Source organism: Trichoderma harzianum (genome assembly GCF_003025095.1).
Source record: "Trichoderma harzianum CBS 226.95 unplaced genomic scaffold M431scaffold_31, whole genome shotgun sequence".
Taxonomy (NCBI): domain Eukaryota; kingdom Fungi; phylum Ascomycota; class Sordariomycetes; order Hypocreales; family Hypocreaceae; genus Trichoderma; species Trichoderma harzianum.
The window spans coordinates 40,704-64,881 of record NW_020209279.1 but is presented as its reverse complement, the minus strand read 5'-3'; the positions used below and the strand labels follow the sequence as shown (position 1 = coordinate 64,881).

Genomic DNA, 24,178 nt, shown 5'->3' with positions numbered 1-24,178 from the left:
AATGTCGAATGGCGATTGGGAAACTTGGAATATCATACCCGTTTTATATATATACATATATATATCCAACGTCTGCATATATATATGGTACGGCTATTTATGATGGTATATACTTGTTTTGACGTTTAGCATTAGTGTTTGGAAATCGAATCTACGAAAGGCTTGCATTGAAAAGTTTGGAGAATTTTGAAATCGTGAAACTTGGATATATTGTTTCAAACGTGAGAAGTAACACTTTTTTCGAGCAAATACAGATAAAGTATCATACACACAAACTCCTCGTTTCCATACAGGCAGAATTAAATAATTGATACAAAATTGACAGAAGCAGAAAGGGGGAATTTAGGGAAAAGCAGGACAAGACAGGATTTAATGTCGGTGCAGCTTATTCTTGATTCGCTCCCCCAGAGTGGGCTTATCCTTGTGATGACGGCCTGAATCCGAGCTCTTGCGGCCAGAACTGCCGGCCTTGTGGTTGTTGTTATCGTCGTCATCTGTCTTGAGGCCCTTTTGCTCCATCAAGCCTATATAATTTACATAGTCAGTAGGAGTTCACCATGTCCATAAGAAGAATGAATAAAAGAGAGTATAGGGGAAAAGTAGGGGTGGGGGAGGGGACATACGATCAGCTTCAACTCCAGCCCCAGGCTTCGCAGCATCAAAGTTCCCTCCATCAGCCGCAAGCCCCGTCGTCTTAACGTAGTCGTCTTCAGAAGCTTCCCACTTCTGATTGTCGTCGCGCTGCTGGGAGTTATCTTCGGGCAGCTTCTGCTCCTTTGGCTTATTGTTGTCCTCCTCCTGCACGGCGTCGTTGGAGCTTGCGGCGGCGGCGTTTCCGCCGTTTTCCTTGGCGAGCTCTTCGACGGGGCGGGGGCCGGCGCCGGTGAGCTTGTCGAGGGGTTTGCCTTCTTCGGGGTTTACGTCGTCATCTGCGTTTGTGCCTGTTGTTGTGTCCTTGAGGTTACTCTTGGTTCTATCCTGGAGTTGGCCGCCGATGGGTTCTTGGGTTCGAGGGCTTTCGGGGAGGGGTTTGTATTTTGCGGAGGATGAGAGCGCGTAGTATTCGTTTTCGGCTAGGTCTGAGGGTGAGTCGTCTTCTTGGCCCTTGAGGCTGGATTCGACCTTGTTTTGGTCCTTGGGATCTATATGGCGTTAGTCGTTTTTGACATATGGTATCGTGTAAGTAGTTGTCAATCATACCCAAGTTGCCGGCGTCATAAGGCTCGCCCTTGGAAACGTCGCCAGTGGCTCCCGAGATGGGCTCCTTGTGGGTTTCGTCGGTGCTGGAGTCGCCCCAGACGGCCTTTGCGGCGGATGTCGCGAGTTGGTTGATGGTTTCGATAGCGGAAGACATTGTGTAAGTGGTGTGCGTTTAGTGGTTTATGGCGTTGAGAAGAAGATGTTACGTAGACGAGTTGTGTCGATGATGGGTATTATAGTACGAAGTCGAGTAGAAAGAATTGGGTCTGGTAGAAATCACTTGGAAATGGGGGCAGAGTTCAAGAGGTGGCCCTTTTAATAAAAGAGCAATTAGGTTGGAAGCCCGCCTCTGACGTCGACGTAGCACGGCCTCCAAGCTGGGAGCGACTTTGAACTAACAGAATCCGGGATTCTACTCGCTGAATGGCCATGGCGAGCGAGGCTGGGGGGAACAGACATGAACATGGACACACGTATGACGGCAATGACGGAGGGGATTTGCGCAGCCAAGTTTTGCTTGTACTTGTACACTGGCAGCTATTCGAAATGCAGTATGTACAAAGAGGTGGGGTGGGGGAATTGCCCTTGTGCAGCTGCTATTTTTGACAAGCATAAACCTTAGTACCTTGACAAAATGTTCCGGTAATGCTGCATCTGCAGTTCTGAAGCTTGGAATTTGCTGGGCTGGGCTGGAGCAGCTGAAAGGGGGTCGATGGGCGATGACGCAAGGCTCTCGTTGTTGGATCGAGATCGTCGCCCTTTTTTGGTGGGGAAAGCGTGGGAACGTGTGAGAGAGAAGTGTCACTGGGGGGCTGCACGTGAATGACGTATGAAAGGCATGGACAGTGACAGGTTAGGTAATGTACTCTTATTAGGGGTCCAATACGTGTACTGTACTTGATGCTTGTACATGCTTTGTTTCCCATTGCCTTCAGGTGTGTTTCTCCTGGTTTCGTGCTTGTGCATGCTTTGTTTGATGGGCGGAGATTGGCAGATTCGAGATGGAGAAGTGGGAATCAACAATGTGGGCCAAATGCGATGCACATTTAAGGTACATAGTTGCTCTAACTACGGAGTACAGATGATGGAGCTGGGGGAGTATGAAGGCAGCTCCTTACACTACCACTTACAGTAAGTAATAAACTACTATTGGATGCATTTTCACGAGTAATTTACTTTTCCTCGGCCTCTCTCTCTGTTCCCGTTACACACACCCAGCGTTGTTCGTTATGCGGCAAGATAACATGACATGTACCCTACAAAGTACCCGGCAGATATTACCTCTGCTTAATCCCACATCCATCCTCTCTCCCGGTACATACATGAAACCCGCGTGAATGTGAACCAGATCAGACCCTTGATTCCCGCCTCAGTCCCGTGAGCCGTCGCAAACGGGCTAACTTAGACTCATCCAACTAAAGCCCCTGACAAGCTGCAGCAAGTAGGAGGTCGCGGCCGCGGCACATGGATCAGCACCAGCCTATAAGCGTGGGCGAGCCCAACAAAATCGTGACCCCGGGACAAGGCTAGGCTCTGCTATCTTATCTGTTCGCGTCCCTAGGCAGATGCCACTGCATGACAGTTGAGCTTGTATGACAGACAGTCAGTCAGTATGGCAGCTCACACGTATTATTATTAGTAGGTGCGTTTGCAGCTGCATCTATCTACCGGTGTATCCGTATATATGGGTAGATGGGCCATGTAAGTCAAAAAGACTCACTCACAAAACTACTCCTACTGGCATCAGCCTCATCACCGAGCCCAACGAGTTGCGACCCCCCGGCTCTCCCCAACGCCGGGGCAATCCGAAGCGTTCGTCTAATCCTCTCCGCGCGCTCAAATGTCTTGAGCTGCCATTTGTTTGTCTTTTTGCTTCGTCTGCTATTTTTGTCTTCTTCTTCATCTTCATCTTCCTTCTCATCCCCAGCATGACGCGGTATCCAGACGTTGCAAACTGGCTGCTCGTCTTGACGCTGGCCTGGGCTCCCATCCGCAGCCTCGGCCTAGTCATCCAGCCATACGAGCATCGCTTGGACAATGAACAGCTGGTCTTGGGACAGCATCGTCCAGGTGAGACAGCGTTGTCCATCCTCCGTTCCTTGCTTTGCGTCACTTCAATAGCGCTCCCTTCCACTAACCTACGCCTTACAAACAACCACAGAATCACCCTCTACAGCCTACCGATCCCAAGCTCCTTACGCACCGCCCTTTCCTAGCAGGCCAGGAAACCGTCCGTCGGGCTTCATCGCTCTCGGCGACTCATACTCTGCCGGCATCGGTACAGGCCTGTTCAACGGCACCGAAGATGACTGTCGCCACGGCCACAATGCCTACCCGATGCTAGTCCAGGAAGACCTCAGCCGCAGCTTGGATGGAGGCGACGGCCCTACCTTTCAGTTCCTCTCCTGCACGGGCTCGACCGTCAACGATATGCTCGCTGGTGCGGAGCACAGCCAGATTGACGAGTTCAACACGACGGCGACGGCCGACTTTGCCCTCCTGTCCATTGGCGGCAACGACCTGGGCTTTTTCGAAATCATGAACAGCTGCATCTTTCGCTTCTACAGCTTCTACTCTGGGACCTGCGAGTCTGCTCTTCGTCACGCCGACGAGCAAATGGCCAGCTCCGATTTTGAACATCGCCTTCGACTCGTCATTATGGAGATTCTCGACCGCGTTCGGTGGGAGAAGCGGCCGTGGTTTACCATCACCGTCACTGGATACGCCCGCTTCTTCAACGCCGACACAGAGGAGTGCGACGACTACTCCTTTGGCATGTGGTGGCGAGGCCCCAAGCTGAAGCGGGAGCTTCGACAGCGCATGAACGACATGGTTGTCGACGTCAACAACAAGATCCGCCGCTCAGTCGACGCCATCAACGCCGCGTTTGCAGAGCCCAGGGTCCTTTTCGTCGACTACGACGACGCCTTTGAGGGCCATCGCTTCTGCGAGCCGGGCGTCGTCGAGCCAGACTATGCGAGAAACGAAACGTGGTTCTTCCTCGTTGGCGGTTTGGACAATACAGAGACGCCCGTGCTCGGGGCCACGGACGCCCTACTCCCTCTGGATTCCCCGCTGGTTGATCCGGTCAACTGCCTTGGACCAGCGCAGAAATCCGGGGACTGGGGCGAGATGGCTCTGTGCATGATGGCCACGGCGGCTAGCAAAGATGCAGAGCTGCGAAAGGCAGACGGGCGGGTCGTGGCGGAGAATTCCATGTGGTATGTGCCCACATATTACGGCAAGACTTTTCATCCGGTAAGCTTCTCCTTTTTCTTTTTGGTTTCTTTTCCATGTCATCTGCAGCCAAAACAAGATGCTGACTCTCTCTGTTGTAGCGCAGTCTTGGCCACATGGCAATGAGGGACCGCATATACAAGGCGTGGCGTGAAAACAATATCCCAACGCTGGGATGATTGAGACTATCGTGGCCAGTGCATTTTTTTCTATATCTTCTATCATATTATACCCCTTTCACCTACAGTACACACACACATAACTGGTGGATTCCTTGGGCTGTTGGCGCCCCCTATTTAGAATGATTGGCTTGATGTTTTCTTGAATATACTGGGGCGTTTTCTGGGTTCAGCGGTCTAGATGCTATAGTACCTAGACTTTGATACGGATTCTTGTGTAAAGCATAGCGGAGAATGAACAAATGGGTCGCTGCGATCCCCATGGGGCCGACTAAGGTACCCTCTCACTAAAGTAGTGCCGTAAAGTGACACCGGACAAGGTTGGTTGGTCTACGGGACAGTGCATGTATGTACCTATGCATGCACGTCACTGTTTTATTTCTATTTTCAATATTGTTGTATAGATCAATAACATGCCTAATGAGCATCTTGTCTATTACTCTATTGTACTTGACATTTACAATGCTGCGAAATGAATCGCAACTGAGCTCAGATTCAAACAATGAGATTCAGCATCAGTGGGTTGCCTCTAAGTGGTGCTGGTACGTACCGCTGAGCCTCCGCGATATCTTCGGAACATCGTTGTTGCTTCCGACGTCGCCCATTCCACCCAAGACACGTGAAGTTGGGTTCCTTGGACATCAGCCTCGCGATCGTCACTGTCCGTCTGCAACTTATATCCAACTCCAACGCCTGCAAAGTGCTGTCGTGCCTTGCTGAGCCTGCTACAATTGTTCCTTACCGTGTTATTCGCCGGTTGGCCGTTAAAACCACACATCCTGACATCATCCCGGCGCAGCGGCAATCATGGCGCCAGACGCAGAGTCGCGCAAAGGTGGGCAGGCGATATCATTATTTACCATGCATGTAACAGTTCGTTCCAGCTCACGCTTCTAGGCGCAGACCAAACAATCAAGGTCGCTTCCAAAAAAGACTCCAAGAATGCAACAATAAAGCTTAAGAAGTCGGTTCCAAAGCATAGCAAGCCGGGCAACTGGATGGACGGCAGCGTCATCGATGGTATATATCGCCCAGCCCTGTTCCCTCTCTTCTGTACCTCTTACAGTAGTGCTGAATTCTGATGCTGACGCTGCGCAAGAAGAGAAAAAAAAGACAAACAATTCGTCACCATCGGTACCAGTGTCTCCTGGTCCCGTCGTCAACCAACTAGACGACTTATCCCGCGAGACCTTTGCGACTGGACGACCCCTGGAGGACAACCCGGAGCTTCAACAGTGCAAGCATTGCAAGAAGAGCATCCTTAAAACGGCTGCAAAGGCCCATATAGCACAGTGCCTCAAGGTCAAGAAAGAAAAGGCCCAGCGGAAGAAGGAGGCTCGAGAAGCTCGAGAGCGAGCAAAGGAGGCAGCGCGGGAAGAAGAGGCCAAGAAGAATGATGACGACAACGCAGATGGCAAAGACGAAGACAGTGACGCCGAGGAAGAAAAGAAAGCCGGCAAAAAGGCCGCCAGCAAGAAGCCAGAGGTCAGCAAGAAGCGCAAAGCTGATGCTGATGCAGACAAGGGACCCAAGGCGAAGAAGAAGAAGGATGAGCCAAAGGCTAAGCTCCCGAAGCCAAAAGGTATGTTGTTGCGAGAAGAAAAATTACGGTTCCCCGGATAGATTCGCTGACTCCTCTTGATTTCTCCCTGCAGGACCTGTCGATGTTGAGCGCCAATGTGGTGTCATTCTACCCAATGGCCAACCGTGTGCTCGTTCTTTAACGTGTAAAAGTCACTCGATGGGAGCAAAGCGTGCTGTATCAGGAAGATCTTTACCCTACGACATGCTTCTAGCTGCGTACCAGAAAAAGAATCAGGCCAAGCAGCAGAGTATGTTCCCCCACTGCCACCAATTACACATTATCTATTCAGAGGCTAATCGATACTACAGAAGCTGCGTTGGATGCAAATGCACCTCTTGAAGACGACGACGATGCCAATAACGGCCCTGTAGACTCTGATGAAGAGACAGGCGCCGTTATGAGTGCCTTGGCCCACTGGAACCCCCAGCCCCTGATCCCCCAGCCCGTTTTCACCCCCATCAAGCGCCAGTACCAGCTTGCAAGGCTTCATGAGCAGTTGCAAATGGCCACCAATGGAGGCCGCACAAACATCTTCAAGGTCACCGGCTTTGGCGCTCAGAGACTGCCCCCTGGCCACCCCGGGATGTTGGATAACGAAGACGCTCCGGGTGAGCCTGACGTAGAATCCATGTCCATCCCGGGATCAGCGCGGCAGGCAAGTTTCGGCATGCCTGCGCCGCCACAGAGGCAGGCCTCGGTGGCGAGTCGGGCATAGAAAGCCAGGCATAGAAAACATGACCCCTGAGATCGATTTATTATTCTCTTTCTTTTGGTTTTGCGATTACAGCGGCGGTTTGAGCATGGACAAGGCGTACGGTGTCTTTCCTATTTCTCTTCTTTTGGAACTTTTTTTTTTATTCAATCGTCCTTTTGGGTATATACCATTTTAGGGAATGGCTTTCGGACTAGGAAATGGGTTTTTGATGATTGAAACGACTATCCTTTTTATATTCAGGGGCACGGGCAGCGATACAGCTCGGTATTGGAATACTGTGCCGACCCGCTTGTTCTTTTCTTCTACTTCTTTTTAAAGGTTTATCATATTCATTGTATAAACGCATCTCTGTATAAATACATTATTGGAGACAGCCATACAAGGTGTATCAATAGAAGCCGACTCAGTCAGCGTTCACATCATTATACAAGATTGAATAAATGCGTGCTTGTGATTGAATAGCTGTCTATAATGCTTCTATATAGAGACTGGCTATGTGCTTGCTATATCCAAAGACACAATGCTATTCTATAGTAGGTTACAGTCTATATGCCCCCAGTCAAAGTAACAGAGATGCAACGACCTACTCTTCATCTCTCCGTCCACAGGAGACGGCTTGACACTGCAGTGGCCGTAGTAGCTCACCGGGTAATGTCGAGCTATTCCATGGGTTGGCATTGCAAGGTAACGGCCAGCGAATGCATCTTTTTCCGCACTGGTCCAGGTGTTTCACCTTGCTGGACTATGTTTAAGGATGCCTTCAAAGGACATGCACTCAATAGAACTGGTGGAGAGTGTATGATGCCCGAAAGATGGTGGACTTAGCATTTTAGCCTGCTGGCTCTCTGATTTCATGGACAGCGATCAATTGTTGTCACTATCACCCAATCAAGCCACCCAGAGATAAGAAGAAGCTCTTCGATATGGCGTAAAGCATACGGAGCTTCTCGGGCCTCTTTGAAAGAGAAGCTGGACTGGAATCCTCTTTCAGTGCACAGTCCTGATACACCGTTGTGTGATTCCAGGTGCATATACGAGCCCTGTTACTCGAGCAATGCATGGCTCCATGAAGAAGCTTGAGGATCGATACGGTGCATTTCGGCACCATGTCTTCCCTACAGCGATAATCTGGGCCAAGGGGCATGGTAGCTCAGAGTGTGAATCAAACTCCGCTCAACATTGAAAAGCAACGCTTGATTTTTCCACGGTGCGCGAACCACGAGAAGCGAAACCGGTTCCTTCTGACTTCAGCTTGATGAGCCCCGTCGGCAAAGAGTCCTTTGCGCTCGAAATCTTAGTGGGCTTGGTGACGACGGCAACGGGGGTGCTACAAACAAAGCACGCAATATTTGTTTCTGCCTCTTGGGCTTGTGTTTTCTCCGAAGGAAGAAGAAACTGCTTGACGCAGCTGAAGCACAGGACGTGGCCGCACTTGTCCGCCATGATCGGGCTGGAAGCGTTGGAAAGGGTCTTGAGGCATGACGGACAGGTTCTGCGCGATTCCTTGGTGGCAGAGTCTGTGGTTTCATTAAACTCGATTTTCAGCAGTTTCTGGAGAGAAAAGGGGTGGGCGTCGTGTTCCGCAGAAGCAGGACAGGTGGGCGTCGTTTTGGCTTTCTTTGCGACGGGGGCCAAGCCGCTGTTTTGCACATCCGGGGTGAGTGAAGGTGTCCAGAATGAAGGAAGTGTTGGTTTAGCAGCCTGTCATGACAAGATTAGCATACGTTGGATGTGGCAGCAACGGTTGTGTAAGCTCTACTCACCTTTTCATCATCAATTGCTTTCCTAGCCTTTGCCTTATCGTTTTCCGCTATCCGATCAAGCTCGTCCGCATCAAGGGCAAACTTTCTCTTTGACCCAGCGCGAACAGTAGCTTCGTCCTCCTTTTTACTCTCCGCCGCAGCACTCGAACTTGGCTTGCCCTTGCCCGAGCTGTTATTCGTCAACCCAGCCTGGGTCAGTTCAAAATCGCGAATGGCCCGCTCGCGCTCCTCGTCGTCGCCAATGGCTCGGATCCTGGCAGCCTCCTTCTCTGCATTCTGGCGCGCCTTTTCTGCCCGCTTGAGCTCCTTCTTCTGTGCCAGGAGGTTCTCCAGGGCGCATTCGCGGCAGAAAATGTCCCCTCGTGGGCACGCGACCGGCTCTCGGGCGTTTTCCAGGCAGAGACTGCAGAATCCAAAGGGCAGGAATGAGTCTCGGCTGAGCTGTGCGGATTTTGAGCTCCAATTTGATTTAGCCTGCTCTCTTTCGTACGAAGTGAAGACGGGGCGGGTCGTGTTTCTTTTGCCTATGAACGGGGAACTTCGTGGTTAGCTTCTGAGAGCTCAAGCTGGAAGCTCGCCCAGCAGGAGAGAGAAGAGCTGCCTACTATGTGACATTATGGCTATTGTTGCCACAGATATGCAAGCAAATGGCCTCTACTGGATTCAACAACGCTGGTAAATAATTCGAGTTATAGTCACAAAATAATTCTGAATCGGCACTCGTGTCGTATCGTATCGTATTGTATGTATGTACAGCAGTTTGTAATGTAGATGCAGAGTTTCGGATCTTACTTTAGCTTGAAGCAGCGCGATGCTTGGGCAAGACATGATACTGCCCATCTAGGATTAGCCATCCCCCGTCCCGTAGCTGGACTAGTACCAAAATAGAGAAATGCCAGCCCCGGAGCCTTGAAATGCAGGTGCAGTTCCGGTTGCCATTGCCCAATCACACCCACTACGGAGCGCTTGTGGTTCAGGCATTGGGCGCTATATTCCAGCACTGGATCAACCACTGACAGCGGCCAAGTTCAGCCGGCTAGCTGCAGCATTTTAGCACCCGGCCGACTTTGTTGGCTCCCCCAAGAAAAAAAGAAAAAAGGAACCACGGCAGGAAAAAAAAAAAAAAAAAAGGGCTCGGCTCCATCTGCTCCATACGGTACTATTATATGTGCTGCTTCTCACCACCATGGCCTCCATAAGTGCCTGTCATGGAACCCAGCGCCGGGCCATCCCTCCGAGCCAAAGCTATTAACAGCCAAACATAGCCCGGGAGCTCAAATGTCGTCGTCACATCCAACGCCCGCGTCACGGCCCGGTGCGCCCTGGCGGCTCGCCTCCGTGGCCGTCATGAGCAGCGTCGGGGCCGCATCACGAGCTTTCCTCTACGGCCTCAACCGGGTCGAGGTCACGGGGCTGGACAACCTGCTGGGCGTGCTGGACCGCCGCAAAAACGGGCAGCGAGACCGCGGCCTGCTGACTGTGTGCAACCACGTCTCCGTGTATGGTATCTCAATTGAAGGAGCCAAAAAATCAATTGCTATAAAACACTCTTTGCTAACTTAGCCCCAGACTCGATGATCCCTTGATCTGGGGCATCCTCCCGCTGCGGTACGCCGTCGACGTCGAGAACCTCCGCTGGGGCCTTGGTGCCCACGACATCTGCTTCAAGAACCGCTTCTTCTCGGCCTTCTTCAGCTACGGCCAGGTGCTGCCCACCCACCGGCTGTGGCACTCGCCGCAAGGGGGCTTGTACCAGCCCACCATTGCCCAGGCAATCAAGCTTCTCTCCAGTCCCTCATCCGTCATCAAGCCGTCCGACATAACCTTTTCCACCAACGGCACCGACTCCTTCGTCTCGCCCTCTGCCTTTGCAGCCAACCACTATGCCTGGGTCCACATCTTCCCCGAGGCCTGCTGCCACCAGAACCCCGACAGTACCTTGCGCTACTTCAAATGGGGTGTATCCCGCCTGATTCTCGAAAGCGACCCGGCACCAGAGTTTGTCCCCATGTTCATTCATGGCACGCAGAACATCATGTCCGAGGATAGAGGGTTCCCGCGTTTCCTGCCGCGCATAGGCCAGCGAGTACGAGTCATGATTGGGAAACCAACCGACGTCGACAGCCTCTTTGGCCACTATCGCACTTCTTGGAAGAAGATGGTTGAGAAAGCTGGTGACCCCGACCAGCTGAGACACGACCCAGAGGCAGTGCAGCTCAGAGTCGAACTTGCAAAGGCGGTTCGCGACGAGATTCAAAAGCTCAGGCTGAGTATGGGATTCGCTCCCGAGGAAGATGAAACAGCCGCCCTTGCCGAGACGTGGTCCAAGGAGCCAAATAAACGTAAATTCAAGAGCCCCGTAGATGGTAGCCTTGTCAATAGACACTGAATCCAAGCGCTACAAAGTCAAATGGTAGAAGTTCCCATTTCTTGTGACAGAGTGTGCAAAGCCCAACATGAGAATTTTCTGCTTTCGCTTCTTATTAAAAGGATGGATATCTTGTCCTCCCCCCCTAAAGTCATGAACGATAAACTATCAGTATCAGTAATATCATCCAGCCACCGCCAAAGCCCGGGTTTGTTGCGACAGCTCTAGTCTGACCGTAGTATTCCCACACCGTCTTCTAGACATGTGCAGATGATCTCTTTTTTTTTTTATGTAGGTATGCAATTACGCTGTCTTGATCGCCAGCCAGAAGTAATAACGAGTCAACTTTTTCCCCATACAATCGAAAAATAGTCAGGATTGGCCATATAGGTATGCCTACTAATGGCCAGCCCTGTAGGATCCTGGTGCGGAGGATACGCCACAAGCTATGCCTAGTAGTTGTTATCAAAGGCTTGTGAGGGGACCGCCTGCTGGAAACTCCGCGCCTGAGCTTGCAAGGCTGCTTGTTGCTGTTGCTGCTGCTGTTGTTGTTGGAGGACGAGATCGTTGAACCAAGGATGCTGCAGGGCGTCATGAGCACTTATGCGTAGCTCTGGTCGAAGCTGGAGCATCCGTTGAATTAGGTCGATTCCACTGGGGTCGATTGCGTGAAGAATGTTTCGCAAATCTTGAGTCGCATACATTTGGAACGTGGGCTTGTACTCTGGGAGCTGGGTAATGCCGGGCCATGTACGCTCGGTGGGCGTACCCATGATGCGGAATATCCTGACAATCTGATCCTCGTTTGTTGTTCCGGGGAACAATGGCCGGCCAGTGTACATCTCAGCCATGATACATCCAGCTGACCAGATGTCGATGCTCGTATTGTATGTCCTACTACCGAGCAAGACGTCTGGTGCGCGATACCACAAGGTCACGACCTCGTTGGAGAAGGTGTTGACGGGAATGCCAAAGGCACGGGCAAGACCAAAATCACCAAGCTTGAGACATCCTTTGCTATTAATGAGTAGGTTCTGTGGCTTGAGATCTCGATGCAAGACTCGGTTCTGGTGGCAGAAATCGATGCCCTTGAGGAGCTGGTACATGAAGGACTTGATTGTCGTGGGCTTGAGCGCGCCGCGTTCGCCGTGAGTGTCCATGTATCTCTTCAGATCGCCGTCCATGTATTCAAAAACGAGCATCAGCTTGTTCTCGGTGTGAATAACATCGTGAAGTCCGACAATGTTCTCGTGTTTGAGCTCCTTCATCAGCGAGATTTCTCGGATGGCGGTCGAGGGCGTGCCCTCCTCGGAATCGAGGTGAATCTCCTTGAGAGCAACCAGCTCTCCGGTCTGGCGGTTTCTCCCTTTAAACACCTAGCAAAACAGATGATAGTTAGTCGACATGTCCTTTAACCGCATGGCAAAGGGCTGCAAAGGACCAACTCACAGTGGCGTACGTGCCCTCTCCGAGCTTCTCCAGTTGCTGGAACGAGCTGGGATGTCTCTTGCCGTCCATCTTGGCGGTTCTGTGTCGTGTCTTTGCTCCTGACAACCGAACAGCTTCGTCTGCCTGTCTCCAGATGAGTCAATACCCAAAATGCTTGATGTCTCCCCAAGAGGCTGGAAGCTAGTAGCACCAGATGGGAATACAGAGGAGGATCGGGCTGCCCCGCTATTGTGGGCCGCGGATATGCACTTAGATAAGCCGTATCGAACTAACGCTGAGCGCTGTCCCTGCATTCCAGGGATCTTAAAGGGGTGTATTTCTTAGACGGGGTGCGAGCTTGCCTCTGTACTTTGGCTGTTTGTCACTACTACAGGACGGAGGACAGGTGCGGTATGCTGTGTCGGATGCTGGACGCGGAGCATTACAGAAGGTCATAGGCGGTTCGTTATTGGCTTCGTGGAAAGCAGGAATACCACGCGCTCCGTTAGCAAGTGAGGGAATAGATGAGCATCTACCACTGCCTCTACCTCTATCACACCTTACTCGCCAGTAGTCCTCTAGCGGCTGTCTGTCACAACTTGTTCGAACGACTTACATCCGATCGTTGATAAAGTAGGGAGTACGACGCGAAAAGTACCGGAAAGTCGTTCCCCGCTCTCCGCCATCGCGCATCTCCACCGCACCGCCTGCCAAGTATACCTGTGCAGTACTCGGTGAGACGGTACCCATACCTTGCTCAACACTGCGCTGTCGCGTTAATCACCGGCCGAAAGTCTCCCCCAACGATAGATCAACTCTAAATCACACGTCAGCCATCATCGCATCTTGCTTCAACAAAGTGCTTGATCGATCATCTCCAGATATCCCTCCTTTCCTGAGTCTCCCAGTCCGCTCATTGCTGGAGACTCGCGCACAACATGCGACCAGTTCCGGCCAGCGGCAGCGCATCTGCCCATCATGGGCGTTCCGACAGTTTGACGCCCACTGCGACGATTCCCCAAATGACGTACTTTGTCGGAACCGAGGATTCAATCAGCGATTTGGGCGAGATGAGCTTCCAGACGCCGCGGTTCTCGTACAAGAGCGAATATGAATCAAATGCCCGGGCTGGCAAGAGCTGTCACCGATCCAACATGTCAGCCTCCACATCCATCTCGTGGCCTTCACCGTCTCTCTCGTCCCAACCCGGCGGCGATACGCCTCACGACCTCTCCAGGCCAATGACTCCCGTTATGCTGGGGACTTCTGGTCCCGAGTCCGTCATCAGCGAAACCTCGTCGCCCATGAGCTCGCCTGTCGCCTCCATGTCTGCTAGCCGGATCAGCTCTTCTCTAAGTCTAATAGGCCCACACCAAGGCGGCATCGGCCTCTATCAACATGCCAACGACGGCCTCGCAGGGAGCCATACGCCGCAGCTCATCATGCCTAGCCTAACGGTTCCGCGACGTCGGCCATTTTCGGACACGGGAAAATCGTTGGGAAAGCTCAAGGTTCTGGTGACAGGCCCAGATGGTGTGTTTCTGCCGTGGCGATACTTGAGGAGAAGTGACTGCTAACCAGAAGATAAAGGGATCGGAAAATCAACTTTGATCACGGCTATTGCACAGTGCAGCGAGCATATTGTTCATGTTGACCCCGTTACGAACCGCGACAAGGGCCAAGTATCCGAAGTATATGCCAGCACCCGCCCCTACCCGTGGTGGAGAGCGGAGCTGGACCCTTCTCTTGCCCCAAGGCGACGAAGTTCAGCAATGGATGAGATGCTAGACCGTAATCTCTGTTTTGTGGACTGCCCTCCTCAACAAGATTCCGAGGCTGCGCATCCGGCCGTCCGTTATGTCGAATCACAGCTCTTTCCGTTACTGCACCGGCCAATCAGTGATGGCGACCTGTGGAATCTCCTAAGCAACGGGACTGAGCCTATCGTTGATGCAGTGCTGTATCTGCTGCCCCATACTGGTATGTTACTTGTTCATCGCTCCTCACTCTACTGTAAACCATATTTAACTCTAACATAATGCATATAGGCCCGGAAGCCGCAGATGTAGAGACAATCAGACTGCTACACAACACCACTAATGTGATTCCCCTATTAGCCCGCGCCGATGAGATGAGCAACGACGATGCTATTGTTTCCAAACAAACCATCGATTATTGCCTGCGTGACAAGAACGTTGAATATTTCTCGTTTAGTGCCCCTGGAGTGTCTTCTGAATCATCGGATATCTATGCTGTCTCGAGCATCTCCGACTCTGATGACGATGTAATGGACGCCAGCGTGTTGATGAATTCAGAATATGTCCGCCCACTTGTCGCTACAGATCTCCATAGGCTCGTGGAGCAGCTCATGTCCCAAGATGGCAGCGCCAGGCTTCGACATGCCGCCTCACTCAAAGGTGTCAGGTGGCGGCGACAAAAGGCCAGCAGCTCCTCATTGCAGTCAGCGCTCATCTGCCGCCAACCCATGAGTGTATACCCCTTGTCCACTCCCTCTTGGAATCGTTCATTCCTCCCCGAGCAGTACCACCGCCCCTTGGAAATGGCGAGTTGGGCAGAGAGCTTGCGGCAGAGTCTAGAGGCAGAGCGCCTTTGCGAGGTGCCGATGCAACTTCTTGGGCCAGGTATGACGATGAATGGCATGCCACTGGCAAGAGTGAATCAGAAGCCAAGACGTCAGAAGCACAAGAAATCAAAGCGTGAAGAAGTAGTGCCACACCACCAGGATCCGCTCGGGCTGTTGGGGCTGGCTGGTCAGATCAAGTGCAACAGCAGGCTTACTCTTGAGCTTGTCAGCAGCATCGGAGTGATTGGATTTTTTACATCATGGCTTGTCCGTCCGGATGGAATGGTCTCAAGATGTTGATGTGATTCACGGTGTTATGGTCGAGGCTTCCTTCTCCCCACTTCACTGCTTCTTTCTTTCTTTTTCCTTTTTTAACCCCTCCATGTCCAAGCCTGTGTTTCCGTTTTCTCTTTAGGGAGTTTCGTTGCCCACTTGTTGCAGGCAATAGTATGAGGGCCGTAAAATGATGCCTCGACGTTTTTGTAATAGCATATCATGAGGTGGATGGTACATGTGTCTAGATATATATTAATTTACTCTCCCATATTCAACGTCTTTACTTGAGCGCCTCAACTTTGTAACAGATGCATAATCTTGGTTTTATCTATCTATCTATATAACAATTCTAGACAAAGAGATAACATGCATCTTTTCTCATCAATTAAGTTCTTGGACATCTGGTGAGTATTAGTCAGCACCCAGCTTGAGCGGACCTCAAGGCAGCTGAGAGCTACCAATATGTCCCATATTAATTACCCTGTAGCCGTTACGAAAAGTGAGAAAAACTCGTCATTATTCATCTGCCATTCACATAAAATCAGTGTCTGGAGCTCATCATTTATTGCCATTTCTGTTATTAATCGAGTTTTGCATAGAACCGCACTGAGCTATGCGTGAGATTGTCACCCTCCAGCTGGGCAATCTGAGCAACTACGTCGCCACCCACTTCTGGAACACTCAAGAATCCTACTTCACATACGCAGAAGACGAAAAGTCGCTCGTGGACCACAACATCCACTGGAGGCCGGGCATTGGCGAAGATGGATCCGATACGTTTCTGCCGCGGGCGCTCGTCTATGATTTGAAGGGCGCGTTTGGGCCGCTGCGAAAGGTCAATCCTATGTACGATGTTACGCCGGGGCAGGACGTTGCTTTAGCTTCATTATGGTAAGTTTTTGAGAGCTTCTTAAAAGTGGGAGGATGTGGATTCTTGATGAGTTTTGCTTCATTGGGGGAAGTGTTATACCCTTGTTATTGTGAGAATCTTGCTAAAGAGTTGTTTCTGTTGCTTGTTTTGTGAATGAATAGGCCTGGAAAACCGGCAGTTCATAAGCAGAACCCGCTATCCTCAATCGACTACCAGAAAGACCTCGATGCCGGCGTCAAGCCAGGCAAACTCAAGGCCTCAGATATACGGTACTGGTCCGACTATTCACGGGTCTACTACCATCCCAAGTCTCTAGTCCAGCTCTACGACTTTGAGCTGAATTCCAGCATCATGCCCTTTGAGCGCTTCGAAATGGGCACCGAGCTGTTTGAGTCGCTGGAGAAGGAGAATGAAATGGTGGACAGGGACTGGCGCCCGTTTGTCGAGGAGTGCGACCAGATGCAGGGCGTGCAGGTGTACACCACGCTGGACGATGCGTGGGGGGGTTTCGCAAGTTCGTATCTCGAGGCGTTAAGGGATGAGCATCCCAAGACGTGTATCTGGGTCTGGGGTTTGCAGAGCCCCGTGGCGACGATTGCGAGGGAGAAGAGACGCTTGAGGCTGGCTAACACGGCGATGAGTCTTAATCAGGCGTGTGCCCAGGCTTCCATGGTGGTGCCCCTGGGTCTTCCCGACTCTCGTGTTCCGTCTGGTATTGCCGTGGATAGCAGTTCGGCGTGGAACGTCTCTGCACTGCTTGCTACGGCTACGGAGACTGCTTCGTTGCAGTCGAGGTTACGTCTTGATGGGAGCTCGCAGCCTCTTGGGATGGCTGATATGGCGCAGTGCTTGAATGTTTCTGGTCGACAGACTCTAGCAAACATGCGCATGTCTGTTGGGCCGCAGGCCGAACTGGACTCGGACGAGCCTCCGGAACTGGACTTGTCGCAGATTGGAAGCTCAAAAGACGGAGTCAAGATGGGAAGCAATAGTAATCGGGCATTTGGCAGACTATCGTCTCTTCGAGCACCCGAGGACCCCGGCAAAGACTCCGCAGGTGAATACATGAAGAACCAGCGCCCCATCATCGGAAACACTGTTGTTCGAAAGTAAGTTCCCCCCCTTTCCCACAAGCTGTACTATACAAAAACCAGTACAATTGCGCTATGAAGCTATACAAAGACTGACCAAACTGCCTCCTAGCTATAAAACTTCTCTTCTCTACCCCCTCCTCGACAGTTTCCCCTCAATATACAACTACGACCTCCACGGCCGCGAGAGCATCCCCGTACGCACATCGATAGCCTCAGAAGGCTCCATCGTGTATAAGATGAAGAACCTGCGCTCGCAAGTAACCCCATTCATCTCACTAGAGGAGCGAGAGAACTTGGTCAACGGCTTGGCGGACTTGGGAGCTGCTTATGAAGATGACTGGTCAAGCGGCAGCGATGAAGACGATGACGATCTTTGATGATTGACACTTACTTGGCTTGAGCTGTAAGTTTCACCTTGCTTTGCCTACTTTCCAAAACAAGGGGGTGAGATACATAAAGGAGTGTGTACACTAAGAATGGGACTCATACAAAACGTCCATGCTAAAAGCACATGGATCAGACAAAGGAAGGGGCAGGAATGCAGCATGGCTGGGGTAGCGTGTAGGCTGTACCTACGCAGTACTTTGTAACCATCAAGGGAAACATTGTCTCATAAAAATCACCCACAGCCTCAAAAGGAGAGCTTTTCAATGTCTCAGAATATAATTGCATTTGTGGCAAGCCAACTCTATCTAAATTTAACCCCTAGTATGGATTTTAAATGCAAATCTGAATAGAGAAAAAAAAAGTAAAAAAGAAAAATCATCTCAGAGGACCTCTTTGTGTCAGTATAGATACGACCGAAGGATAATCGCTACGGAATCGTAGAATATGCGGTGTGAGGTGGTATAACCGCGAGTACCAGCTCTCATCGTCCTGCTAATATCAGATTAGGCGCCGTTTTATTATGTACCTCGTATGCCTGCCTCAGTACGGTGGTATACGTCAAAGAAATAAGGGACAAGCTGAAGAAAGGGATAAGAGAAAAGAAAAGAAGAAAAGAAATAAAAAGGGAACTAGAAAGCGATAATGTCGACGAAGTCGCATGGGTTGAGCTGCTAGTTAATGACTAGCCAGAATTACGGTGGATGGGGAGAGAAATGCATCCAACTTCCTTAACGTCAGCTTGAAATTTTAGTAAAACATTCGTTCAAACCGAAATCAAGGCTTGAACTGTGACACGGTTGTCTGTTCTCGTTAGCCAGCGGCCGCAACCGAGGCTTGCTGTCTCTTCGCCGGTGGAGTATTGTCCTGCCAATGTGTCAGTATGCATTCTCCCTCCTCAGGAGATTGGATAAACGTATCGCATCCCACAGCGCGGGGCGAATAGTCGATGCGATAGTATTACCTCTGGGGGGCCTCGTTTTTTGTTTGCGGTGTTCTTAGCGCTCTTCTTCTGAGGCTTCTCTTCTCCGGGATCAAATACGTCGTCTGGGAGGTTGAAGCTTTTCATGACCATCAACCCATATCCTTGGTTATCGTAGAGGTGATGAGGGGGCTTACTTTCGAACGTGCTGCACACCCAGAGAAACGGATGGCTGAAGTTCTTCCTGATACTTCTTCCATGAAGTACACAGGACTTTGAACTCATCGACCTGGTATGATAGATCAAGGGATTTGGCACCTGTAAAATCAGCATCACATGAGAACTCGACGGACGGAGGGCCTAGACAACGAATGGAGCAAGAGGCAACATACCCTCTTCCAGCTCAAGACCAATGTAGTGAGTAGTGGTGAAGACCTCGACGGGGGATACAGCCTCGGCAGAACCATCCTGCACTTCTGGCTTGGGTTCTATCCCGCCAGACTGGCCATCACCCTCATCCTTGATCATGAATTCGAGACTGCCCTCTTGCACTTGCTCGATCTCGTGGTCGTTTTTGCACCGGTGTCGTCGATCGTACCCCTTATTGAACGCGTGCGCAAGTGCGATGGAGGGATGCTGCTCCAACTTTTGCACCAGCATACGGACCTTGGACTCAACATATCCCGACCACACCTTGTGGGCCTCCTTGTCCTTGCTTGCAGACACCACAGAGATGTAGTATCGATATCCCGACGTGAAAAATGTATGCTTGACAAACAAGTCACTCCATGGTCTCTTGCCAACCATGATTTGCTCGGAAATCTCTAAACCGCGACGAAGCTCGCGCTGGATAATGGACATGGAGGATCGAGTAATGTTGAATGTCGCACACATCGAAGGATAGGCAGGGGTAATGACGGGCATCAGATGGAACGAGTCGCCTTTGTAAACCTAGTGAGAAGCAGGCGAGTCAGCATGTATCCAGAGATGACCAGGAATAGTCCTGCAAACACATACCTTGGGATTCCAGACGCGAACTGGAAGAGGACCGCTTCCTATGGGCTTAAGTAGCACGGGCTGTGGCCATCGCCACTGGCCGATGACCAAGAAGAACTTGTTGACGATGACGGAGGTGGCAGCCTTGGGATAGAGCTGGCAGACACGAGCAACAAGCATAGCCCAGGCAACACCTCCAGGAAAACCCATAATATTCGCATAGACGGCTCGGCGTTGCGCCCATAGCTTGATGGCTCGGAGGGCAAGCTTGAATGTACTCTCTTCGGGAACTAAAGCCAGAATCTCGTCCGTCACTCTCGTGCCGTTCAAGGATCGTAGTTCCGCTTCGTCTAGACCACGCAACAGGCTCGAGTCTTTGAGATTATCGAAGTCCGGGGATATCTGCTTTTGTATAATTCTAGAAAAGATTAGATCGATGCTGATGTCGGAGTACTCGAATTTGATGATGGGCACGAAAGCATCCGTGACCACGGTCAGATCGGTAATGGCTCCCGCGGGCGCCATTGAGACGAGCAGGTCGGGAAAGTATTTGAAATAGTCCTCTCGAGTAACGTATTTTGGCGCGACGATGAGCGTGTCGATATCCGAACCAGGTCCAAAGACGCCAAGGCGAAAGCTGCCGTACGTGAACACCTTGCCCCTGGCGTTTTTGATGAGCATTTCATTCTTGGGCTCCTTTTCCCTGGCAACCTTTCGGACGAATTCATTGCAAATCTCTTGCAGCGAGTCGAGAACCGTAAATCTAGATGACTCGGCCGGTTAGTTCAGAAGGATCAAGGTATGCGGCCAGGCCACGCGCGTTCGACATGCCTTTTCTGGGTGTCTGATGGGCTCTCGAATGTTTTCTGGCGCCGGAGTTCTTCGATGAGGGCATCGCTAGCACGCTTCTCTGCCTCGGTAGGGAGGGTGACGGAGATTGGCGGCGTGACGCCATAGACCTGCTCGCTAGCCATGATGTATCGCGATGGAAGCCGATGGGCTCAGTAGCATCGTCGAGGGGGCCAAGCGAGAGTTGAGCGTTGATATTTGCTGTTGGAGACGAGGCTTTGGTAGAATTCAGCCAGGCGATGGTTAACTCGCCTCTTCCTTCAGCGGCGATTGTAGCAGGCAAATGCACTGCCGATGCTGACCTTTTTTTTGTGCTGTAAAAAAAAAAAAAAGGTTGCAAAAAAACACGTCCAAAATGTTCAAAGGAAATCGGCTTGCCAGAGTTCAGAAATCCCACCACTTTGGCTCGGCCAATCGCGCGCACAGCGTAAGGCTTTCCGGATGGGAAAAGCAATTTTCCGCTTCAGAGCATCGGCCCGGCGCTAAAGCAGCAAGGATGATATGCATGTAAGGACTGCGCACATGCTCAGGTGCTAATGCTAAGGCACTGGCAAGGTATCGGAGCTTGAGCTACCTGGTCTGGTGTGGCCTGTGTTTTGGCCAAGTTGGAGGCAGATCCCTGGACAGATGATACAAGTTGACAAGGTACAGCATGGGTACAAGCGTCAGATGTTGTTTGGCGGCGGCGTTGTTTGTGCTTGTATCTCTTTCGAATGTCTTTTGAATGTACCTACTTTAACTCTGCCCTTTGTTGTCTTTGTTTCACCCTTTGGGTTCTACATCGATCGGTAGCACTTGTAGCGTGTACCAAACGGTACTTGGTCTCAAGGGAGAATCGGCAGCGATTCTTCAAGGTTTCTCTTAGCATGAGCGAATTCCAGCACGCATGTCTCATGCTCCGAAAGGAACATTGAAGCCTTACGCACTGCCTGCGGTACCTTGCTTACAGTACATGTACTCCGTCTCACTGTTACCCCAGGTAACCGCTGATGAAGAGTCTGCCCGCGCCGCCCTGCATCAAAGCCTGAGAATTAACGAGAATACCAGCCTCGCATGTACATGTACCCAGGTACCTCCTCGCCACTTTAAAGTTCCCACATCTAAAGTGGTGGGTCGCCCGACGCGAACGCGATTGTGTTTGAACAAGCCATCAGAAATATGGCAGCTTTAGATTGAATCATTGCCTCTTTGCACGCATTTTTTCTTTAAATGCCAGCCTGGGGCGCACAAACTTGACCGCAGGCTTCTGTGGCCCTTCATGCGCCGCTTCCAGACCGCCCGACCACCAGCTGGCTGTTGAAGCGAGCATCAAGCAAAGACGCTGGGCGATAAGATAAAAAAAAAAAAAGGAAAATTATTATTCTAAACAGCCCGACTAAGAGATCGATCTCCGCAGCATCGAGTTCCGCAACGACCCTCCCCCTCCATCCAACCTTTCGCCTCAACAGACACGATATACACGATACACGACACAACGCCGACGATGCCGCCATCGGGCAAGCGCACCCAGCGCGGGCGCCGCGACCTTCGCAAGGACAAGGAAATCGCCGCAGACCTCGAGAGCTCGTCGCCCAGCCGTCCCGCAAAGCGGCGCAAGAGAGCTTCCTCTCCAGACCAGCCCGACTCCGTCCCGGCCGGCGCTCCGTCGCAGGCGCCCGAGGCCTCGTCGTCGCCCAGAGCCGATGACGACCAGCTGGTGGCGCAGGTGACGCAGCAGCTCCGAACGCAGCCGGTCCAGGCGAGCAAGGACCATTCCAACGCCATCCACGAGGCCAACGGTGATGGAGTCAAGGCATATGCAAAGATCGCGGCGCAGGATTGGACCTATTACATCACCAAGCTCAACGTCAATATCGGGCGCGCGCCCGAACCGAGCCACGGCGGGCCGACCAGCAGCGAAAATGCAGTGCACATCGACCTCGGCCCCGGCAAGATGGTGTCGCGCGAGCATGCGACCATCTCGTTCAACTCCAAGGACGAGATCTGGATGCTCTACGTCAAGGGTCGCAACGGCGCCAAGGTGGATGGCCAGACAATCAAGCCGCAGACGTCGCATCCTCTGACGAGCGGAGAGGTCGTCGAGATTGGCAACGTCGAGATGATGTTTGTGCTTCCTTCAGAGCTCAGTGCGCTCCACGTCCATCCCACCTTTCTCCAGCGGTGCGGACGGGCTGTTGATGCACCAAAGGCTGCGCAGCCTCGCCAGTACGGCCCCGGCACACCGGCCAAAGTAGATGTAAAGCGGCCCGGGACGCCGACGTCATCGCAGGACCATAGCACGGCGACGATTGTCAAGTCTCCCGTTCCGGCGAGCACTCCGGGCGGTCTTCTTGGAGCCAGTGGTGTAGATCTTAGTCTCGATGACAACCAGCACATCAAGCCCCAGTACAGCTATGCCCAGATGATAACGCAGGCCATTCTTAACGCCCCCGATGGCAAGCTCAATCTGAACGGCATCTATAACTTTATCATGAATAGTTATTCCTATTATCGCCACCAGCATGCGGCAGGTTGGCAGGTAAGTAGTAGTTTGGTTCTATCGACATGTTTAATTTGATGAGTGCTGACCTTGGGTGGCAGAATTCTATTAGACACAATCTGTCGCTTAATAAATCTTTTGACAAGGTCGCCCGGTCTACCGACGAGCCTGGAAAAGGAATGAAATGGCACATCGTTCCCGAGACCCGGGACGAAATGGTGAGGAATGCGTACAAAATAGGACGTGGCGGTCATCGGGGATCGTCAGTGCCATCGTCACCGAGCCAGCTCAATTACATTACCCACGGCCCAAAAGATATCCTGGCCCGGGATCCCTCATCCGCGCAAAAGCGGCGAGGATCGTCGCTGGTATCGCCTCCCCCTCAGTCGTCCCTCCGCGCCATACAGTCAACACCGGATCGCGGATATGGTCGACAGACGGACCGGAGCTCGGCCTTGACTGCAGACGGAAGCCCTTTACCCCGAGCGAGAAAATCTACCGCGGGCGACTCGTCTTTTTCTGGCTTCCATCCTCAGTCGCCCACATTGACGTCGTCGTATATGCAAGATGATAACGCATCATTTATTACGCCGGCGCCGCCGAGAGTCCATCCCAAGCTGGCACCTCCAAGCACTGCACAGCGACCCAGCCAGCACATGCCGACCAGCTCACCGGCGCCCTTTTGGAAGTATGCCGACATCGGTAGCACGCCGTTGAAGCCGCCATACGAAATCAGTCCTTCGAGAGTTGCTGGAGAAGGGCGTCCTCCAAGCAGTAGCCCGCCTGCGGCCGGCAAGTCACCGCCAAGCAGTCCGTCTCGACCACAGAAATCTGGCGGACAAGAACCTAAGGATGCTGCAGATGAGCACGAGGATGAGCAAGGGTTTGATTTGATGAAGTATGTATATTTACAACACTGCAGCACCCGTCTCGATACCATCTCTCCCCCCTTTCTCAATTTGATACTGACAGAATTCCGTTTAGGGGTTTTCAGAGTATTGGTGCGTACCATGCTCCGGTAGAGAGAGGCGTTCCCATCGGCGCCGCCTTGAAAGGCGGTTCATGAAACGGTATATCTTTCAACAGGTACCCAAAAACCTTGTTTTATGAACCTCGTGTTATGATTTTATGTTTGTATTTTTGTTCTCTGCATTATTGGTCTGTACGTCTATATGGAATGGGTTAAGGGACAATGGGAAAGTGGGATTGCGGCGTATGAGTTGGGCAAAATCCTGAAGGGGCGCAAAA

The 24,178-nt window shown here is 51.7% G+C and overlaps 10 protein-coding genes across 10 annotated transcripts; 6 read left to right on the top strand and 4 right to left on the bottom strand.

Annotated features, from left to right (window-relative positions):
• Positions 1-178: 178 nt before the first annotated feature.
• M431DRAFT_365591 (hypothetical protein) lies at positions 179-1,575 on the bottom strand. Its single transcript, XM_024914598.1, has 3 exons — positions 1,201-1,575; positions 624-1,142; positions 179-524 (listed from the first exon to the last, which is right to left on the bottom strand). The coding sequence occupies exons 1-3, from the start codon at positions 1,352-1,354 to the stop codon at positions 370-372; spliced, it is 828 nt and encodes a 275-aa protein (XP_024767584.1). The 5' UTR covers positions 1,355-1,575; the 3' UTR covers positions 179-369.
• Positions 1,576-3,128: 1,553 nt separating this feature from the next.
• On the top strand, positions 3,129-4,616 carry M431DRAFT_101161 (hypothetical protein; the record flags this gene model as incomplete). Its single annotated transcript, XM_024911297.1, has 3 exons — positions 3,129-3,270; positions 3,362-4,458; positions 4,539-4,616. 3 exons carry the CDS (start codon positions 3,129-3,131, stop codon positions 4,614-4,616), a joined length of 1,317 nt encoding a protein of 438 aa, XP_024767583.1.
• Positions 4,617-5,245: 629 nt separating this feature from the next.
• On the top strand, positions 5,246-7,361 carry M431DRAFT_129204 (hypothetical protein). Its single transcript, XM_024912391.1, has 5 exons — positions 5,246-5,451; positions 5,514-5,636; positions 5,716-6,198; positions 6,272-6,448; positions 6,510-7,361. Exons 1-5 carry the CDS (start codon positions 5,424-5,426, stop codon positions 6,914-6,916), a joined length of 1,218 nt encoding a protein of 405 aa, XP_024767582.1. The 5' UTR covers positions 5,246-5,423; the 3' UTR covers positions 6,917-7,361.
• A 554-nt stretch (positions 7,362-7,915) lies between these two features.
• Positions 7,916-9,380, bottom strand: M431DRAFT_365507 (hypothetical protein). The gene is made up of 3 exons (XM_024914597.1): positions 9,285-9,380; positions 8,680-9,203; positions 7,916-8,617 (listed from the first exon to the last, which is right to left on the bottom strand). Exons 1-3 carry the CDS (start codon positions 9,292-9,294, stop codon positions 8,090-8,092), a joined length of 1,062 nt encoding a protein of 353 aa, XP_024767581.1. The 5' UTR covers positions 9,295-9,380; the 3' UTR covers positions 7,916-8,089.
• Positions 9,381-9,827: 447 nt separating this feature from the next.
• On the top strand, positions 9,828-11,068 carry M431DRAFT_21681 (hypothetical protein; the record flags this gene model as incomplete). The annotated part of the gene is made up of 2 exons (XM_024913520.1): positions 9,828-10,178; positions 10,249-11,068. The coding sequence occupies exons 1-2, from the start codon at positions 9,958-9,960 to the stop codon at positions 11,066-11,068; spliced, it is 1,041 nt and encodes a 346-aa protein (XP_024767580.1). The 5' UTR covers positions 9,828-9,957.
• A 431-nt stretch (positions 11,069-11,499) lies between these two features.
• Positions 11,500-12,565, bottom strand: M431DRAFT_501612 (hypothetical protein; the record flags this gene model as incomplete). Its single annotated transcript, XM_024918039.1, has 2 exons — positions 11,500-12,423; positions 12,497-12,565. 2 exons carry the CDS (start codon positions 12,563-12,565, stop codon positions 11,500-11,502), a joined length of 993 nt encoding a protein of 330 aa, XP_024767579.1.
• Positions 12,566-13,413: 848 nt separating this feature from the next.
• M431DRAFT_11325 (hypothetical protein) lies at positions 13,414-15,359 on the top strand (the record flags this gene model as incomplete). The annotated part of the gene is made up of 3 exons (XM_024911870.1): positions 13,414-14,008; positions 14,066-14,455; positions 14,524-15,359. 3 exons carry the CDS (start codon positions 13,414-13,416, stop codon positions 15,357-15,359), a joined length of 1,821 nt encoding a protein of 606 aa, XP_024767578.1.
• A 589-nt stretch (positions 15,360-15,948) lies between these two features.
• On the top strand, positions 15,949-17,677 carry M431DRAFT_101163 (hypothetical protein; the record flags this gene model as incomplete). The annotated part of the gene is made up of 3 exons (XM_024911298.1): positions 15,949-16,226; positions 16,368-17,315; positions 17,410-17,677. The coding sequence occupies 3 exons, from the start codon at positions 15,949-15,951 to the stop codon at positions 17,675-17,677; spliced, it is 1,494 nt and encodes a 497-aa protein (XP_024767577.1).
• A 905-nt stretch (positions 17,678-18,582) lies between these two features.
• Positions 18,583-20,576, bottom strand: M431DRAFT_501609 (hypothetical protein; the record flags this gene model as incomplete). The annotated part of the gene is made up of 5 exons (XM_024918038.1): positions 18,583-18,745; positions 18,804-18,924; positions 18,999-19,557; positions 19,624-20,365; positions 20,434-20,576. 5 exons carry the CDS (start codon positions 20,574-20,576, stop codon positions 18,583-18,585), a joined length of 1,728 nt encoding a protein of 575 aa, XP_024767576.1.
• Positions 20,577-21,934: 1,358 nt separating this feature from the next.
• M431DRAFT_101185 (hypothetical protein) lies at positions 21,935-23,996 on the top strand (the record flags this gene model as incomplete). Its single annotated transcript, XM_024911299.1, has 3 exons — positions 21,935-22,969; positions 23,032-23,828; positions 23,915-23,996. 3 exons carry the CDS (start codon positions 21,935-21,937, stop codon positions 23,994-23,996), a joined length of 1,914 nt encoding a protein of 637 aa, XP_024767575.1.
• Between the last annotated feature and the right edge of the window lie 182 nt (positions 23,997-24,178).